Source organism: Micropterus salmoides, unplaced genomic scaffold, assembly GCF_014851395.1.
Source record: "Micropterus salmoides isolate LMB-PRFRI ecotype aquatic unplaced genomic scaffold, ASM1485139v1 Ms_hic_scaffold_7, whole genome shotgun sequence".
Lineage (NCBI taxonomy): Eukaryota > Metazoa > Chordata > Actinopteri > Centrarchiformes > Centrarchidae > Micropterus > Micropterus salmoides.
The window spans coordinates 29,341,975-29,361,972 of record NW_024044459.1 but is presented as its reverse complement, the minus strand read 5'-3'; the positions used below and the strand labels follow the sequence as shown (position 1 = coordinate 29,361,972).

General features: G+C 42.2%; 1 protein-coding gene across 1 annotated transcript in view; it reads right to left on the bottom strand.

Moving 5' to 3' along the window:
• Positions 1 to 21: 21 nt before the first annotated feature.
• bin3 (bridging integrator 3) overlaps positions 22 to 19,998 on the bottom strand; it is a 32,294-nt gene continuing 12,317 nt past the window's right edge. The window contains exons 4-9 of the mRNA XM_038702421.1: positions 16,037 to 16,098; positions 14,348 to 14,484; positions 9,956 to 9,996; positions 5,112 to 5,253; positions 3,881 to 4,015; positions 22 to 1,545 (exon numbers count right to left, since the gene is read on the bottom strand). Of these exons, the coding sequence (XP_038558349.1) occupies positions 1,399 to 1,545; positions 3,881 to 4,015; positions 5,112 to 5,253; positions 9,956 to 9,996; positions 14,348 to 14,484; positions 16,037 to 16,098 (664 nt within the window). The 3' untranslated portion in view covers positions 22 to 1,398. The remainder of the gene's footprint in view (positions 1,546 to 3,880; positions 4,016 to 5,111; positions 5,254 to 9,955; positions 9,997 to 14,347; positions 14,485 to 16,036; positions 16,099 to 19,998) is intronic.

Below are 19,998 nucleotides of genomic sequence, written 5' to 3'. Positions count from 1 at the left end.
AAATGCAGATTGTAGACATGGTTACTATTCCCACAGTTAATTTATTTCATGATTGATTATAAATTAAGATGACAGCTGATGACACTGCTATTTAACAGATTGTGATAATACATTTAAAAACCTAAAATAAAAGCCACTATTGTGTAAAAAAAAATTATTTAGAAAACGCCTTCATTAATACCGTTATTTATGTGTAACTCACAAAGTCAGGCAATCGACTATCCATTTGCTTGAATGATTTCAAAATCACAAAATGTCTGTCGAGGAGTAAATATTCAACTTCTTGGTATGACACCTCACAAATCCACAAACATGGTATGGGAGCTATCCGTGTGTGTTCATCACCATATAGCCACATTAACCAGAACTTGTTCATCAAATTGAGGCAGTACCTGATACCGGTAGAAACAAAGGAGTGCAATCAACATTAGTATGATTTGGTCCAAAATTTAGGAAAACCCCTTTCTAAAAAAAAATAATAAAAGGTTGGCTTTGAACCCTGGTGTAGAGAGTACAGAGAGAGGACCTTCTGCCGACAATGTGTGAGATTCTTTGCTAACAGACTAACTGAACCAAAACAATAGAACAAATGATGGATGGTGTGGATAAAAGGAAATGTGTCATGATCAGCCCTTTCCACTAGAGGGAGCACCAGCCTTTGTTTTGGGCCGTGATTCGACCTCAACCGGGACTCCCTTCTGTTGGCAGCCCGAGTGGTCGACCTTTCGACACTGCTGCACAGGTACAATGCCACTTCACACAAGTTAGTTTTCATGTTACATCCACAGTCAGGACAATGTAGGCACATTATACACAGGTAATGTTTTCATTATTATAAAAAAAAAAACATAACACACAGCTATACTTAGAGATAACCAGCGAAGGCTAAAATACAGAAATACATTTTCTTGCCGATAACCCGCAGTACATTAAATAACATTGAGTCTGTAGTGTTTGTAATTTCAAAGTCGGGTAATAAAAACTATATTTCACAGATTGTTGGCAACATAGCAGGTCTGACTGTAATAATATTTGCTCATTTTGTACTTTAGAAACAAATGCTTGTAGACATCGCTGAAACCAAGAAGTGTAACCCTGTTAATTAGTTCCGACGAAAACTACTTGATTCCTTTACTAAAAAAAACTCCAGCATATTGGCTTATAATGTTGCACTTGGCTGATGGCTTACTTAATGTGGCATTTCAGCTGCTGGAGTTGCAGGGAGTCTTTGCTGGGAGAATGACACAGGCAAGTGTAGTGCAGGAGGGATGGGGGTGATGAGGCCACGAGGAAACAAACTGATAATCAGGTTAAGGCCATTGCTGTTCGTTTGAACTGCACGGAGGAAGCTGATAAGAGTATGATCCATTCAGAGAGGCGCTTTTCAGCTTTCCTCCCTCAGTCGTCGGCGACAATGGACAGAGCACGCAACTCGCTGAGTTTGGCCTCGGTCTCCCTCTCCCTCTGCTCATCAGTCAATCCCCCCTGGTCGATCTGGTCTGTTAAGTCGCTGAAGATCTTGTACATTTCTGTGAAATAGACCACCTGGGGGGCAGGAAGGAAAAAGGAAAAAAAAAAAACAACAACTTAGGACTGTTCTTTTCTGCCATTACAGACTGTCTGTCCTCCGATAAAGACTGGACAGAGTCAATCCTCTCAGGAAAAACTGTTCCACTCGCACAACCTAACCTTGCTTTTACTTACACTAGTCGGATGCTGCTGGTCTCATACCTCCTCAACCCCGCTAATGAGAAGTGATTCGAGAGGAGAAAGAGGGAACCCACAGATATCAAACAACTCTGACAAAGCCCCCAAAAACCCAACACTTCAGTGGGTAATGACCCTGCTTTTCTCTCCCAGTCTGAACAAGAGATAGAGTGTTCACTGAAAGCTTTCTTGACACTTCCCACCCCTGCTTCTTCCCCTTAGTTCATGAGTCAGGCTCCCCAGAGAGTTGCTTTGATGATTAATAGACTTTAATCACATTACAAGACTCCAGAAGAGTAGGCAGAGATTGAAAGTACTGAGAAACACAACCCCTTGAAACCCCCCCCACACACATTTCAATATTTATTCATGCAGCAATGTATACGATACCGTGCTCTTAAGGGGGCATTGTTGGCTTCTCTGGAATTGCATGTGTGTGTCTAAATTAGGACAGCAAGACCAACCAAGATACTGGTGGGAGAAATGCTTACTGATTCGCTAAGGGTCATGAGGTCAAGTTGGAAATAAAACAATTACACATCTTACATAGAAATAGCATTTGTCTCACTCTGTCATGGGCATATTTGACACTGTCAGCCAAATGGGGAAAAAAGTCAAGTTTCTAGACCACATTTTACAAGCGTTTTTTAAGTGCTTAGTCTGAAAGACCTTTGTATGTTTATACCAATATTTGCCACCTAAACCACATGAGTGGGCCATAAGTATCCAGTTACTGCTGTTTGTGGGGGTAAAGCGGATATTTTTCCCCCCCAAAGTGGCTAGTTGAAAGGACCATCGGAAATGTCCATAGGACCAGTGATGATAATGTACACCAGATCAGTGTCTGGGTGCCCTCTGTAGCAAAGACACTCTACTATTACAATTAGTCGAGTCACCACGAGGAGTAAACGCAGCCTCACACAACTGTAACCACCTACGATAAAAAAGAGGAGCCTTTGGGTATAGCAGAGCTTTAATTTACATGACTTGTGTCTTGGCATTTTAACATACCATAGTCCTAGCTGCTTGTTATTAATGCAGAGAGGTTGCACTTTTATCTGTGAACCTACAAAAATAGTTCTATCCAGTTAGTCCTAAACAATGTGCGACCACTGTTTCAGGAAACAAAGAAAATCAACTGGAAAAGGGACAAAGAAAGTAATCTTATGTAGGGTTTTCTTGTTTTTGTTTTTTTTTCACAATGAACACATGCAGCAGAGAATGCAAAACTGAGGGGAAAGAAATCAAGACAATGTCTCAATTCTTCAACATCTGCACAGGTGGACAGGTCAGGCCAAGTGTCCCACTGACAGTCGTTGAACAGGACTCGTGGTAGTGAAGCTGAAGGCTCACAACAAAGCAGCCTTTGTGCCTTTTCCTGCTGCCGCTGGGAGCTGAGCAGCAACAGCGGCTGGGAGAGCAGGGAGTGGAGGATGAAACCGAGCACATGCAGAAAGGCTGGGGATGAGGTCCACTAGCCACCCACGTGTGGCTGTGTGTGTGTGTAAACATGGGTAAATGCTCATTCATGTGTGTGAGCTACATGAATAAAGATAATGTGGACATAATAAAATAGCATCAGTGTGGCTAATAAGAGCTCTTGCACCATGCAAAGCCAGGTAAAAAATGTGATTTAAACTTTAAAGAGAATAGACTTGAGCTCAGATTTGTGGAAATATTTCATGCTGGTTATAGTTGATTGCTAGGTTTGCTAATTTTAACTTTAAAGTACATCATACAAGTCCACAATTGTCATTAGGCCTTGGATAATCTAGTTTGCTAATTAGGACTGTGCCAGTGACTGTCCCAAAGAGGAAATGACATGGCCAGGCAGGTCTGGGGTGGGGGGAGGGGGACATAGTGGCGCTAACTTGAGACGCCCAGCTGCTTTAATAGAAGCTTCAGGTTAGAGAAAGACTTGCCTACAGTGGAGCCAGACAGATGAGGCCTTCCTGGGCTAAACACAGTAGTGTGGGCCGTCACTGGGGGTTAATCACATTAGGACTGCGTGGAGGGAGACAGACTGCCAGGATTATACACTCCCTTCCATCAGATGCTTTATCCACTGTTCAACCAATGCTCAGAGGGCGTAACAAGCACACAGTGGGGTGGGGGTGTGTGCGCATGTGAAAGCGCCTCGCTGTGCGTGCATCTTCAGGGTGGGGGCACTAACCTGCGCTCTGATGAGCGCCTCAAAGCTGGGCTGGAAGTAGTCGATGCGGCTGTGGTAGAACTTGGGCATCTCGTCCAGCAGCTGCTTGTTCTTGGCCTCAAAGTCTTCCTTGACCGGTCGGAGCTCTTCTTTGGCCTGGGGTGTGGAGGGGCAAAAGAAAGGTCACCAGTAGTCACTATCAGTTCCACATTTGCATAACGTCCCCCGACTTCAACTCATGTCAGCTCATGTTATAATTTAAACATAATTCTACACATTCTTCCACAAGAACTGGTGCAAAGAGTTACAGATTATGAGAAAAACAAATAGCTGCAAAGAGATACAAGGTAGTTTAAAGTATTTTAAGTACATTTCAGCACTGGAGCCATCTTTAGTGTCCTTTTTCTTATTGTTCAGAAAGATATTTTGCCTAATTCCCACGGAGAAGCAGCGCACAAAAAAAGAGGCTGTAATCACGACCACAGTGAGGAGGAGTGGGTAATGTGGGCAGACTTGGCTGTGAGTGGACTCCAGCACCACTGATCTGTGTGAATGTATTAGTGGGTAGTCTACTGTAGGCATGGAGTTATGGAATGCACAATGAATATATGTGAGAGGGTGAGAATTTTTATTAAGGGGATGGGGGGAGTTGCTATATTCAAACTACAACATATTGTTTATCTGCCACATTATGGTATGATCATTAGTTACTTTACTTTACACATACCCAGTTAAAATCGCATACGAGTGTTTTGTCAGGATCATTTCTTTAAGTGCACAGGGATTCAAAGGGCAGGGATGTAGAGGCCTCTTCAAGGCTTTGTTCCCCTGACAGTGCTTTTCTCAATGTGTGTGGGTGGCTCGCCATGTGAGGATGTGTTAGAGGCAATAGCATAGGCAACGCTGCAGCGCTATCTGTGAATGTGTGCGCTTCTGTAGTGGCCTCATAGTGTGTATGTGTGTGTCTACAATTCTCAATTACGTGCCTGTAGATGTGCAGCAGTGCCTTTTTGAAAAGGCACTACTTGAGAGCTTGGTAGCTTGCGTGGGTGAAGGAGCGCACATGTACAGTATGCATGTGCTCAACTATTTTTGTTCATATCCAGTCAGCATTTGTGTCTTTTTCCACTTATTGCACTCTATTCACAACACGCACAACATGTAAGAGCAAGTGAACTCTGCTCCTCTGCTGATAGAGGGAGCATTGGAGTGGACCAGCACGTGCACGTTGCAAGATTTAAACTCACAGTACCTGATGTAGTTTGACCATAACGGGCCCGGTTTTTTCTTTCTCTTCATACTTCTCCACTTTGGACTGCAACCGTTTGTAGTCCTGCAGTGCCTGTTCCCGCCGTTTCACTGCCATGTTAAGGCTGGGGAAGACACCACTGTACCTGCACCAAACCAGCACACAGACAACCTTTTAGACATCTCTTGACACAACCAATATGGCACTAAACACAAAACAAAATACACACAGGCACACAAGCGTGAAACACATGCAAACAAAAAACACCCAGACACGCACACCAGAGTGCTCAAAAAAAGATTGAAGAATTTTCTGGGAGAAACTAAAGTTACTGAAATCATTAAAGAAGCTTTCCTTGCTCTATGAAATTTGTAAGATAGGATGCAATGCAGAATGCATTGCATCCTATCTTATTAAAAGTCATTAGGAATTAATAAAATCCCTATGCTCAACATCTTATTGTAGAGGTACTCTCAAACCCCAGAGGACAGCTCTGCATTAAGCTTCCTCTAATCTATTATCTAATTACTGTAGTTCAAAATGGCATGAAACAATTCATTTTGTGACAATTATCATATTCCAAATGAAAATATATTCTTGCAACGAGAAACCTAGTCTTCAGCACTAAAAATAGGAAAACACTCATCTGTAACTTAGCAACAGGAGTCTGAGCTCCATCCTGGGACTTGTTGCACTGGTTTTGTGGCGGCTTTTAATGGGAAGCAGGAATACTATATAGAGGAAATATTCAACCCAATATTTAGTAAAAGAATAAATAAATAAAATGAAAGTTAATGGATGACAGATAACATCTAAACTAAAAAGAATAAAGTATCACCAAATGTATGCACCGTTAAAATACAGTATGCTTTGAAGGCCCAACATTTTTTCTTTAAAGCGAGGTAGTTATGCTCCATTTTCAATAAAGGAAATAAGACAACTGCAGCAGTGCTGAAAATGAAAAGCAAATCAAACTAAGCAAGAAGAGCATTAATAAACCTTTTTTTTTTTTTTTTTTAAACCTTTCTAACAAACCAGTGACAGTGCTTTTAAAAAGCCAGCCACAAGATTATTCACACAGGTGTCTGGCTATATGTGAGTCAGTTATAAAAACAATTGTAACGAAGAGAGATACAGCCTTTTTGAATGACTCATTTAAAGCATTTCATTAACTGTGTAGGCACACAACTACAATTCTTTATTATGCGCTCCTCCGTCCATAGTGTTGCTGGCCACAAAATGTGTGGGCTTCATGATTTACGTTCCTCTCCATGCGAACCCTTGCCCTGCTCTGTGCAGCAGACGAGGGAACCACTGAGAACCTGTGGACTGATTGTGAAATCCTAGATCGCAGCTGTGTCTGCCTGTGCACCTTGACAGAGGGCAGGAGGAGGAAGTAGAAAGTGATCTGAACTGAGGCTCAGACAAGCAGGGATTGTTTACTACAGGAAGTTGAGCAAGGAGTGGTCTTGTTTGAGTGACATCACGGAGCCCAGCCCCGCGGCGGCCCACGCTCTACCGCTATTTATAAAATACCACTTTGGCCCAGTTTATGGCAGGGGTGGATGCCGATCCTCAAGTCTACTATCTGTTCCAGTGTACACATACTTGAAGAGCCAAGGGATTATGTAACTGCCCTCTAGGCATGACTGCTCTCCAACACAATCCTATTGGTGGATGACAGCAGCAAACCAGCTTTCTGGCTGATCACATTCTTAGCAGCGCACTTCACCTGACATCACGGTGCGATTTCCTCATGACACACCATGAAGGCCTGCTGTTTGTGCTCCAAAGTGGGAAAACACGGCAAGCAACTACTATGTTTCAGCACACTGAGAGACTTAAAGGCCGTTACTCTCCTGGCGCTGAAGGAGAAGGAAGAGGCAGAACAAAGCCAACTGGTTGTTAACCCATTCCTGTCATTTCCATGCGGGGTGTTGATGTCTCACGGTTACATTCAGGGCTCTATGTGTCCAGAGGTTTTAGTGATTCAGCCATGTCAAAAGCTCCCACGCGAGAATATGCAGCAGAGGACCTGGTTGAAGGTGAATATACAAACTTTGTAATGATAGTTTGTTCTTTCCCTCGATGTCCTGGCCCTGGCTGGACAACTACCGGTCAGCCGGCTAGGTCTGCATTTGTGGTCTTGCCTAAATGAGCTGGCTGTGGGCCGCAGGGGGGCCAAGGGCACGCCACTGTCCATGTGACAGGTCAGGGTGTGGTGAACAGGCTGGACGGAAATAGCTTCTGGGCCGGAGAGTGTGTTTATGAGCAGCTGCCAATCCACAGACAGGCCAGTCTGACCCATCAGCCAAGCCCAAGTCTGGTCTAGACACCCTCGGTCTAGGAGGCTGGCTGTCCCTCTTGACTATCGCGACGCCACCATAAAAACTCACTACTGCAAAAAACACACAGCAAACCACAAAAATATGGCAAAGGTAATTGTTTATGTGCAAATTACCAGCTCCAATGTGTCACAGTCTCAGATGAAGATTTGAGAGTGTCATCATGTGGCAAGTTTAGTTAAAATATGTCTGCTGTTAATGTAAAATAAATACCACCTGTTTTATAAATGGTATAAGGGCAGTAGGCCATGGGAACTCGTGTGTGTGTGACGTACATGTCAGAAGAACCTCCTTTGTCTCAGCAGAAGGAGAGTTTGATCTGCCGCGACTTGCCTTGTGCTTTGTTGATCAAAACTCAAGACAACTCATGCAGCCTGGATACATGATACAACGGATACAATGGAGAAAAAAGATAGAGGACTTCACACATAGCAAACATTGCTATCTGGGCATAAAAAAAAAAACAAACATCCATTACAAAAATTCCACAACAAAATGAGACAAATTCAACCCTTGCCCACAAAGATGCATTCACCCCACAGCTAAGGGCCAAATAGTCCCGTCAGCCAGGCCTCGCAGCCTGCTCCAGAGTCTTACTCTGATTGCGAGGGGTGAATGAGGCTGGTCCAGTCAGTGTTAAACCCAGGGCAGAGGTTCCAAAACAGGCTTGACTTTTGTTTCACCCACAAGAGCAACGGAGCAGAAAGGGCTAGGTTAGTAGGCCGAGATAACACAAATGCCTCAATGCCCACGCACTCCCCTCCCCTCCCTTCCACTCCCACAAACACAGTGATGTCACTTAGTGACCCCGCTGAGTAGATAAAATTCACGTCAGGGCCTGAGAGAGAGAGAAGTCGGGGGAGTGGAGGGCTCCCTTTTTTGTTTGTTTACTGTACGTTTTGCCACACTAAGTATGAAGGATGGATGCCAAAATTTTAAATAGCAATCACACATGGACACAAGCACATACCTAACACACGTACATAACACACACGCACGCACACACACGCACCCCCCCCAGTCAAGGTCTTCCATTAACATTAACATTCTTCTTTTCAACTCTTCTCTAATTCTCTTTATGACACAAGATCATCAATAGAATATTTTGAGACTAAGTAAACAATGAAAAATATTCATTAGTGATGGACTAATGGAATCTTAATGGAAGCTTTAAAGTATAGTAGCTTTTGTGTCTCAGTTTTCTATAGAGGACACTCATAAACTAATAACTAATAGTGCTGTGTTTTAAAGGAGGGAAAAAGTTAATGAAGAGGTCAGTTTAGCTTGGCTTAAAAACTCATTTACGAACTTACTTCCTCTGCTCTATTTCAGAATCATGTAAATGCCTAACTTTATGGTCTAAAATACCATACTTTGTAAGACAGCGCCCCCTCCAAATGTAGGGTTGGAGTTTGTGTGTATGTTTGTGTGAGAGTGTGCACTGTCCTGAGACAGTTCTCCTCCTCAACCAATCCACGGCTCTGGGCCCAGGAAGCTGGGACCTTTGCCATATTCTGAGCCTGCCCACACGTCCGCCTGCCGCCCACCAGGAAGAGGAAATTAGAACCATTCCATCTTGTCATTGCTCCGCCACCAGAGCATTTGAGGAAGAAAGGGCTTAGCGCACACGCACACACACACACGCACACACACACTCACAAACACACAGACTCTGACCCAACCCATTTATGTTTTATGGAGGAATCTCTTCACTTTGGTTATTTTGAGAAAAAAATAAAATAAAAGAATTAACTGGCTTATAGGGTTTAACATAAACTTGCAATAGAAACATACACACATGCTCTCTTACACAGCATATGTCTACTCTCCTGGGAGGAGCCAAGAGGAGGAAGCAAAACCTTAACAAGCGCTCCGGAAGACGAGTGGGATAGTCCAACCACTCCCTTCAGTATGTCTGCTTTGCATGTGCACAGTGTGAGTGTGTATGTGTGTGTGTGTGTGCGCCCGCGCATGTTTGAAAAAGTGAGGCTTAAGGAATGGAATAGCACTCACAGCCTTCTCAAATGGGCGCAAGCATTAGGAATAGGAACCAAATAAACTTTCTTCCAGACACACTACCACCACAGCAGCACCACTCACTCCCCAAGTTCATTTTTACAATCTGTATTACCACACTGCAGTCCTTCCTGTGGCCCTGCACTACCACTGTGAAGAGCAGAGCTGGGTCAAATAATAAAAATGTTATGGGGCACGGGGCGTAATCTGCCCTGAGTGTCATTATGGATTTACCACATAATCCACAAAAACTGAACTAAATTGCCGTTACAGTACTTTCATGAGAGTTTGCAATGCATTTAAATTCAATGTTTGTGTGAAAAACTCCACCACTCTGCAAGTCAAAACAAACCCTAAACTTATCGTCAACAACTATTTGACCCTGGTCTAGTAGAGCGAGACATATAAAGCTAACCCTTACAATAGAGCGGTAACAAGAAAATAAAAATAAAAGCAGAAGTACAAGAAATCAAGATAGACACTTACTTTTTCAGAGGATCGATGACGGTCTTCTGCATCTGGTTGACCTGTGATAAAAAGAAAACAACTGTTAACATAAGCAATAAGCGCCACTATATCAAGGGATGTGACATCACAAATTGTTATTTGTTGTCAAATTGAGTTACATCAAAACTGAAGTGGGAACAAAATAGCTTCAACATCGCTCACTCATTAGCTGCTAAATAATGCCAGCGCACAAACATCAACAATTGTGTATATATTTTAAACAGAGCAAGAAAAAAGGAGAGGATGGGGGCTTGCAAAGAAACTTTCGTGACGTTGACTCTTTTATTGTACACAAGCCCCGAGGAGAAACCCCTGAATATTCATTGAGCTTGAGATACAAAAGGATGGAACTGTCAGGGGACGGACATGAAAGCAAAGCCCAACTGATTTCAAATCCTGTGGAGGGTGGGCTGCCTTACAAGATGAAAGTTCTTTTGCAAACAAACATTTTAACAATAACAGTTTATATTTTCCTGCATTCTCCTTCTGGTTGCCAGAAACGACAGGGGAGGGAAGGAGGGGAAGGGGGGGTGTTAAATGGAAGTAAATGAACATCTCATCTCAAGGCCTCCAGCCCCGGCACTAAGTCTCATCGACAGAAGTTGGTGCACAATTAATAAAGTTTCCAGCGTCATTTACATTGCAGATTTGATATGACTGTTACTACTAGATCTTCGAGCACGACAGAACGGTAAGTTAACCAGGCAAGCGAGTCAAGTGAAGAGTAGATGCTAAGAGCAGAGAAGTGGAATTTAAAGCAGCGAGATGTGAAGTGACAGCAGCATGAGAACAGCGAGCAGCTCCACTAATCATATGTTCACTCGCTATTGGAAGGACAGTCAATCACACAACAACAAGGAAGCCAGATCGCAGCTGTGCCTTGTAAAAATGCCCTGACCAGCTATGAGAACATACAGCAACACCCGCTGCTTCACACCGGCAGATTTCCAAGTACAAAATGGTTGATTGTGGTTTGAGGGAAAACAGAGAACCAATAACAAATAAGTACATGGGAATTCACATTTTCTTTGTTTTACATATTCACACCACCCCACATCCCCCCACTCCCCCCCGACTTGAGCTGCGCTGCTGCTTCTAAGGTGAGAGCATGCAGCGAGGAGGGAGAACAACAGCGGCAGATTTGCTTAAGCATGCTGGTGCCCTCTACCCTCTGCCCCTTCCCACAGAGAGGGGGGGCAGAGCTATTCCTTGGAGGCCCAGCAGAGCCTGAGGCCAGCGCTCAAGCAGTAGTCTCCATCAGTGAGTCACGGGGCAGAGGCCATCCTGGCACACAGGCCTCCCAAAAATACACACAGATCGCAGAGGAAATCAATATCCCTCCAAACGGAGCATCCTCTACTGCGCTGCCGCCATCTACACTGGGGCTCAGCTTCGGCAGCAGTGTGCCGGCGGGGCTGTGCGCCCTCCTCAGCCCCAGAAATAAACACACAGACCTGGGCCACTGCTGCCTTCATTATCGCTGCACGTTTTATCTGCTGGCTCTCTCACTTGCGGGCCCTGCGGCGGAACATCTCGTCTCAACACAGAGAAGAGCAAAGGGTGGATGCTTTTGTGTCTGTTGTGCTGGAGCAATAGGGTCTACTGCTGGTGCCGTCAGAATCAACAGTCAGCTTGAAGGGAGAAGCTCGAGTAGTGTTCGAGAGCACTGTGCTGGATTTTAAACACCTACCAAACCTGAGGTGATATTCCACATAGCAGGCTGACCAAAAAGTGTTCACAATCACTATTTTGCCTTTAGCTCATTTTTAGCCACTCTACAAAAAAAAGGAGCCACACAGCCCTGCCCAAACCAGGAACTGAAGATTGTGTTAGGGCAGGGGGTTTTATTTAGTAAGACTGAAAGAAGTGCAGAGAGAATCAGGTGTGACCTAGCTGTCAAAACCCACTCTGGATGAAAGTGCGTTTAAAAAAATACAACCACGTCAATACAGTTGGTGACTGTTGTCCTCCACAAGTGAAAAACTGTGCTGCCTAGCTGAATCACTGTTAAACACATCCCAGTCACAGAGCCAAACAGGAAAACTACACAGCATGATGAAATGAAATCACAACTATATACTGTAAAAACAAGCTGTGCCTTTTGCTACTGGAGACCGCTTAAAATGTGAAAGTACAAAATCACATTAAAATGAGAGGTGAATGAGTTGATGTGGGTACTGAGGAGAGCTATGCAAGCTCAAGCAGGATCCAGTAATGGCCTGACCTCTCAGGTTTGGCGGAGATAAAGGTTACAATTTTAGCTAGAAGGAAAGTCAGAGGTAAGCAGGGAGACAGAGAGTCTTCAAATGTTGGTCTTCAAATGAAGTGGAAAGGATTTAGAGTACCCAACATCACTTCTCTATTGACAGCCATTTGGGCGTGGCAGCACTAATGAAAATTTCTCTGAAGTTCCAAATTCAAAGAAAGTGAAAATTAAAGAAATAGCTTATTTGATATTCTATAAAATCTGAAGAATGTGAAAGTTACTCTATACCGAAAACAGTCTAACTGGCAGCAGTGCTCTCCTGGGCACTCGACCAAGCCAAGTCCTGGAACATACGCACCCCGGGTCACAAACCCACACGCTCAGTCCAACCCACATTCTACTTTGTCTAGTCACTCAAAATTGCTCCTGTAAAATTTGATGAGCTGTGAGCAAAGCCAGTCTGAAAGACTGGTATGTTAAAGCTACAGAAGAAAGGAAAGAAACTAAAGTTTCACACTTTCTATCAAAGTAGAAAAAAAGTTGACATGACAATATAACAAAAATACAAATCTAGTGTCTGTCTTTGTGATGAGATTTATTAAAAAAAAAAAAACAGGTTTCATTCATATTTCAAAATTGATGTAAATAGTTTTAACGATAAGATAACATTTCTATAGGCATCTGGTTTGTAGCATGGACATATATCTTGGGGAAAAGGTTCAATGGAAAATGAGTCCAGTTTATGAGGTTCAACTCAACCCAATATGTACAAATGCAGATGGTGTGCTACTCCTCAGATACTACACTACTATTTTACCATGAAATTTTAAAAAAAGGACTTTTTTTTAGGAAGGTATTCATTTTCTCCACCTTGTTAGATCACTGTTGTGTAAAAGGTTATGAAATCATTCTGGTACACAACTAAATGTGAAAAGAAAGGGGAATATTTTTATGGCAACAAATGCAAAAAGCCCAGAACACCTAACAGCAGGGCAATGAGTCAAGAAAACACAGATGGAAAAAAGTCAATCGGTATATGCTTTAGTGTGATCTCCTGTGTTCGCCTGTATTTTTTTCCTCTTTAAAAGTCTACCCTTCACAGTGTAGCGCCTTGAGGATGCACACATGCAGTGCCACTATGATTCACATTATAACTACCTGTGGCGATTTTTCTAATCAAAAACCTGAAGTGCACCCGGCAAATAATCTGAAAAGGCCTGACAGCCAAAGAGGAGATCTTCACAAAGTACAGCTGTGAGAGAGCCAGGCAAGAGTATGCTGTGCTGCTTCGAGTTCTGAGAAGAGATGTCTGCCTGTCTTATGGTTGGTTGCCCCTTAGGACAAAACACAAGACGAGTGAAAAGCACAAACATTACAAGAAACACACTCTGAATCAACAAGTACTCTAAATATTACAATACAGTAAAAAACAAAACAAATGCTGCAACGCAAGTGAGAGAAGTGATGGACCACAGTTTTGCCACACTAGCGGTGTGGCTCTATGGATGGCTTTGGCAGTTTGGGTCTGCCTGTTGGATTGTCTGTCTTTGGTGATTCAAGCTGATTACAGTAGCTCTTCTACATGAATGAAGAAAACAACTAATTGTAAATTTTCAACACTATATTGGGTGGGGTGAACCATCAATGTGAAAAAAAGTGAAATGAAGTCAGATGTTTGTGTCAATAAGTAAGTAAAGTAAATAAGTAAACAGACTTGTTGTTCACTACCCAAGCAGCACGTTATTTCTATGAATTTCAAGGTAGGGCATATATTCCTGTTGAGAAAAAGCCTTCCCATTGTATGAGTTATTTTAGACACCAGTGAGTCACAAATGCATCAATTTTCACAGCTGATAACCAGTAGCATGAGCTTATAGAGGATGATGCCACAGATGCTTTTCAAAAACAGCAGAAGGAAAGACATATGGATAGTTTTTAGTCCACAGGCTGCGCAATATTGACAAATATGAAAACATGCATTTTCAACAAAAACTCATCTTGTTTCCTACTTTGTATGTCTGAGGAAAGACATTTCCCCTGGTACCAATCGAATGATATCAGTGCCAATGGCAAGTGCCAAGAAAACAAAGCACAGAAAGACAGCAAAAGAGTGAGATAACACACAAAAAAATTTAAATCTGAAAGACTGTGGGGTTGAGCCTGACCTTCTCCTGGTTGAAGGAGTCCATCCTTCTCATGGCTGTATCTAAAGCAGTCATGGAATCCAGGAAGGCCTGGTCCTGCTCACACAGCGGGTTACTCAGCAGGTCTGCAGAGATCTTCACTGCTGCTTTGGACATGGCTGACAAGACACACACAAACAAAGCAGAGGACACTGTTAAAACACACACAACTAACTTTGTGAAAAGACAATCATACGGCCATATAAAGGGTTACTTACCTCATCTACACACTCTTCTAGTATTAAAATCAACACCAGATTTTCACATTATTCTTCAACCAAGAGGGAGATTTTTTTGTGGATTAGACCAAGGCTTAAACCGTGTCATCAGTTTCGGTATGCGCTGGTATGTGCTGGTATGTGCTGGTATGTGGTAGGCTCTTCAAATGTGAGCTTTCGGGAAAGAACTAAAGAGCAAAAGTAGAACTGCACAGTGCTGCCCCCATTGTAAAAATCTATGGGGGTTGGTGAAGCTAGCTGCCGTGTTGAATATTCACCAGAGCACCAAGAATCTTTGCAATGTTTCTACACTGACAGCACCAATTACTGTTAATCTGCACTCATGCCACTTTGTTTAGACACAGAGCACATATCAGATTAAAACTTCATAGTCAAAATGAATGAGCTTCACTGAGGTGACACAAGCTGACAGGAGAGGCTGTAGTAAAAAAATGGCTTCATGGACCAATTTTCAACTAATCCTTTATTGGGGTGTGGCGTTTCTGCATCTCTCTCTATTTCACATTCATAAGTAACAAGCTGTGTGATTTGACATCACCTAGTATAACAGAGACATGCTGATTTCAGGGTCATGAAAATAAAAAAGGTGACCTGAGGGTAGTGTTTTATTTATATGTATTAGTAGTGTGCAAACAAGTGAAGCTGAAGTCTCTTGTAATCACCTGGGGCTGAAGGGAGATGAGCAATTTCTCAGTTTGAAAAGCACATTTATCCCTGCCACTTTCTTCGCCTTCTGTTACTTAGTCTAATTGAAATTGTGAACCAGAGTAGCCCTTAAAAGATATTATCGGCCCTCACCAGCTAATTGGCAGTGAGTTCAATAGAGCTCTGCATATCACCACCCTTGACTTGATAAATGATGGTCGATATAGAAAGCAGTGTATTAAATGCATTGCTGACATGCAGAGTACGTCCAGTTCTTTGTTTGGTTAGCAGTTGGTGGAGACGGGACCTGTGCAACAGATGGAATCCATTAACGATAATGAGGGCCTGACAGCTATGACACTTTGATGATGCAGACATCCATATTCCAAAGCACAAAGGAGAGGAAATGAAGAAGCCTCTCACTCCTCCATCCGTCCCCGCTCCTCCACCCCCACAACTGACTACTTACCACAGGCCATGTCTACTGACGCTTCCCAAATACACAACTCCAAAACCAACAAATAAGCAAATAAAAAAGTAGAGTAAACACGGTTTCTGTGGCTGACAAATGCACGACTAAATGAAGGCAGAGATGGTAGACAAATCGAGCCCTAACTGAACATTGAATTTACCAAAACAAACACACTAAAAGATTAAGGCGAAGGCCCAAACCAAATGTCTTTCTAGCCCTGAAAAACCTGCCAAGTAACAATCAAGTACGTTGGTGAACAAGTGGAGATCAATGGCACACCCGGCGGTAACACACAGGTTTGGTGGCAGCACACACCTAAATCAGCCTCGGTGCTTTTCTTCATGTCCTTGTGAAGCTTCTTCGTCTGATCCTCCAGTCTGTAAGACAAGAAGAGGAATGATTATCAGCCAGCTTCTGGTCTAGTAATACTGTAGAGCATCAGTAACACTGAAAACAATGGGAAATATGGGCTGAAATGTATAACAAACAGAATTAGTGAGAAACAGAAAGGGGAAAAAGTGACAAATGTGATTAAAAAATAAGTACACCGTCTTCACCCCCATATCATAATTACTCTATATACAATTCAAAATCTATTCTATCCACTCAAGACGTGTTGACATGGCGAAAGAAAAGATCTAAACCAAAAACCTAGAAAAGGAAATTTGCATATGCATTATATATATATATATATATATATATATATATATATATATATATATAAACATGGTTCAAGAAGGAATTACACATTTCATTGATTCCACATAAAATGTTATTATAACATCCGTTAGCTAATTAATAATACAGGAAATCCTTTTGTTACTGTCAACTACATTTGTGCTCAAAAGCATTAATGTCTTCAATCATTCCACTGCACATATTCTATTGATGGGTGTTAAAAATGGCAATTACCAGACTATGGAGGCTGAAAACACACTATTCATTATATCAATTAAAGCAAACGAGGGGTTTAGAATCTCCCCTGAGACTGCTGTCATATCACTTCTCCTGGTTTGATGAAAAAGGGAACGTGGTGGGGTTTCATTTCCATCTTTGCTTTGAGGGATTACATTTACTAGGAAGACAATAGCTGTGTAATCCCACAGGATTTCTGGTGGGGGCACTATGGCCACTGGCCACAAGATTTAAAGACAGTGGTAACACACACATGGCTATGCAAACCAAAAATGGCAGTCAGTTGCCTCCAAATACAGGGTTCTTGAAGTTTTTTTTATTATTGTTCAGCAGCTGGGAAACAAACAGTGGGTTACTCTAGCATTCCCACAAGTGCATTAACCAAACATGAATGTGCCTGGTTCTCTGCTCCCTCAACACTGGCTGCTTAAACTGTTACACCTAAGGAATAGGTGTTCCTTGAAATTATTATTATTTATCATTAGCATTCATTTATCAGTGAAGAGTTTAATGACCACAGAACACATAGTGAGTTTGCTCACACAGCTCCACTTCATAAAACAGTGACAGGACAGTAAAGGAAATGTTCAACTCCAAAAAAGGACAACATACTGTGTTATCATAAAATGAACCAAACAGTTCGTGCAGTATAATCCCATGAGATTTGAAGCCAAATAACATCTTAGTTAAATACAGACATTTCTAAACTTCTGAATAACACAGTACAATCATAACACAGGCATTTTGGGGTCCTGGGCAAGTGTCAACAACAGCAGCAGCAAAAAAAATATTTTGTAGTATCAACCCATGTCAGATTGCACTTGAATTATTTAATAATTTGAATTATTTAAATTGTGACAGCAATTTCAGTTATTTACTCATTTGATGCCCTAACAGGGCTAGAAAGGAAGAAGTAGGTTGTAAGGGTAACTAAAATATTTATTATTTTCTATCATAACGTGTCCTCTACACGCTTTTGTTTGTCTTGACATTTTTTAGGATTTCACACTCAATCGCCACAGACCAGATGGAGGTTGTTCCAAAAATGTCATTAGCAGTAAATGATGTAACTTCATCCCTTATTCTTCACACCACCGGGAAAAAAGACATTCTGTCAGAGCAATCTCCACAGCAACTTCTTGCATTTCTCTCACCAATTAGATGTAACTGGGTTTCATAAGCCAAATCAGCCTTCCTCTAAAGCAATCAAAATATATATTTAGAAATAGATACTTCTAATTGTAGACGATGCTACTCACTTCAAAGTCAGTATTATTAACTTCAGGCAGGATTTAGTCAGTATCTGATAATTAGAAGGGTTCTTCCAGTTTCCATAACGTTGGTTGCCCAACACACATGTAGACCAGGAAAATAAATGTATTGTTCATGTTCAGGTTGTGAAAGATCAGACAATCTTCACAATCATCACAAATTGCATTTCTGTTTTGAGTCACACCTGCAACTAGCAAATTGCTACTGACATTGTTAGAAACATCTGGAAATACTGGTGTGATCAGCTTTATCCGTTCTGTCTTTCTGATGGCAGCAAGTAGACACAGTTAAATTCACGCGACATAACCAGACTTTGTTTTGAATGCCAGTGGAGTCAATGGAGGGCATCATGTAAAACTAAAGCAGTCTTGTAAATTGTCTGACAGTTAACACTGGAAAGTAATGAAAGGAGACAAATAAGAGACGAGGAAAATAACAGTATAACAGTTAAACCCTGCTAGTCATGGAGCTTGGGCTGCGGGATAGAGGGTGAAGGAGTCTCACCATGTAAACAAACAAGCATGCTCTGAGATGTGTTCTTGTGGTGCTTGTTTGTGCATGTGAGACTCATGTTCCAGATAGTACCCCCTACTTTAAAATGTGTTGCACAATACTCTTGCATCTTCCCTACACTGTCAGCACTGACAGTGAGACAGCCATTCTGGATGAGCGCCAGGTGAGCCTGGAGTCTCTCTCCAAAAAGGTGCTAATGGAGCAGCCTCGTGGAACAGCTGCTGCTCCTTGTTCCAGTGCCCCAATGTTGGGCCTGTGCAGCCACAATCACCTAGCCACATCGCCTACTGAAAACTGGAAAGATACTACTGCATTTCATATGACTTTCACACACAAACCCTTTGTACGACACTAGAGAAGGAACAGGCACACATCTGACCATTCACACCAGAGTCCCTTTATAACCATGTCGGGCACTGTACTTCCATGTAAATTACTGCTTTATTTACCAACTGGAGTGGTCTGGTTTCAGTACATTAGACATTAAGAGAGAGACATAGACAGTGCTTCACTCTCAAAAGAATGTGTTAGTTAGTTGCAGACCACCAACATTTTACACGATACTACCAGGCACTGGGGGAAAAAAAGGATAATATTTTTTTAAGAGAAGATAACAATAGTCATATAAACTATTTTTATTTTTTGATAATTTAACGACGAAAATCATGACTCATGCCTAGGACCAAGCAGAATAATTCATGGCAAAAAAAAAATAATTCTCACACCACTCTTACATTACAACATGTTCATCTTGAAAGGTTGGTTGGATAGCTCCAAAAAGGTACATAAAACAATGTTTTAAGACAGTTAGCCTCAAGCTGCATTGCATGTTTTTGTTTTGTGTGTGTGTCTACATTAGAGCTTGACAGGTATTTAACGGGGGCCAAAAGATCGACTGACAAGTTTATTTTTCAAACTTACAATGTCCAGCTCATTACGTATTTTAGTCATCTCTCCAATAGAGACAGGAATCTCTTTGTGTCGGTCTGTCTGTTTGTATTTCAATTATGTCAGGAACCGTTCATCCAATCGACTTCAAACGTGGCAGGTGTGTTGCTGCGGACCCAAGGGAGGCCAGTGTCATGTTTGGTGCAATTCGAACATGCAACACATTCAGAATTAATAAATATACTGGAAAACAGCGCTGCCGGTGCTTAGTAGCAGGGACGGTATATGCTGTACGTATGAATATGCTGATACGAAGAGAAGTGCTGAAGATCTAGCAGTAACTCCGCAACTGACATGTTGTTTACATGTTATTCATGCTGTAGGTCAGGGGTTGCCATAAAAGTATTAGTGTCTGGTTAGCTCAGTCAGTAGTGCACAGGTCTTTCAATCAAGCATGTGCTACAGTGTGTGCGTCCCGGCGATTGATCCACATCCATCAAACTATGGATCCTTATTTTCATTTCCCCGGAATCCCCAGTTAGAGGGAATACCTGCGCTTCTCATTCAGGGGAATCCAATCTCATATTTCCTGAGGTTTTTTTCCTTCCCCCAGAGGTGTGTTAGGCACGCCACAGACTCTTTTGAATGTCTTTCAGAATTTTTCAAATTAAAAGCTCTCAATTCAACTT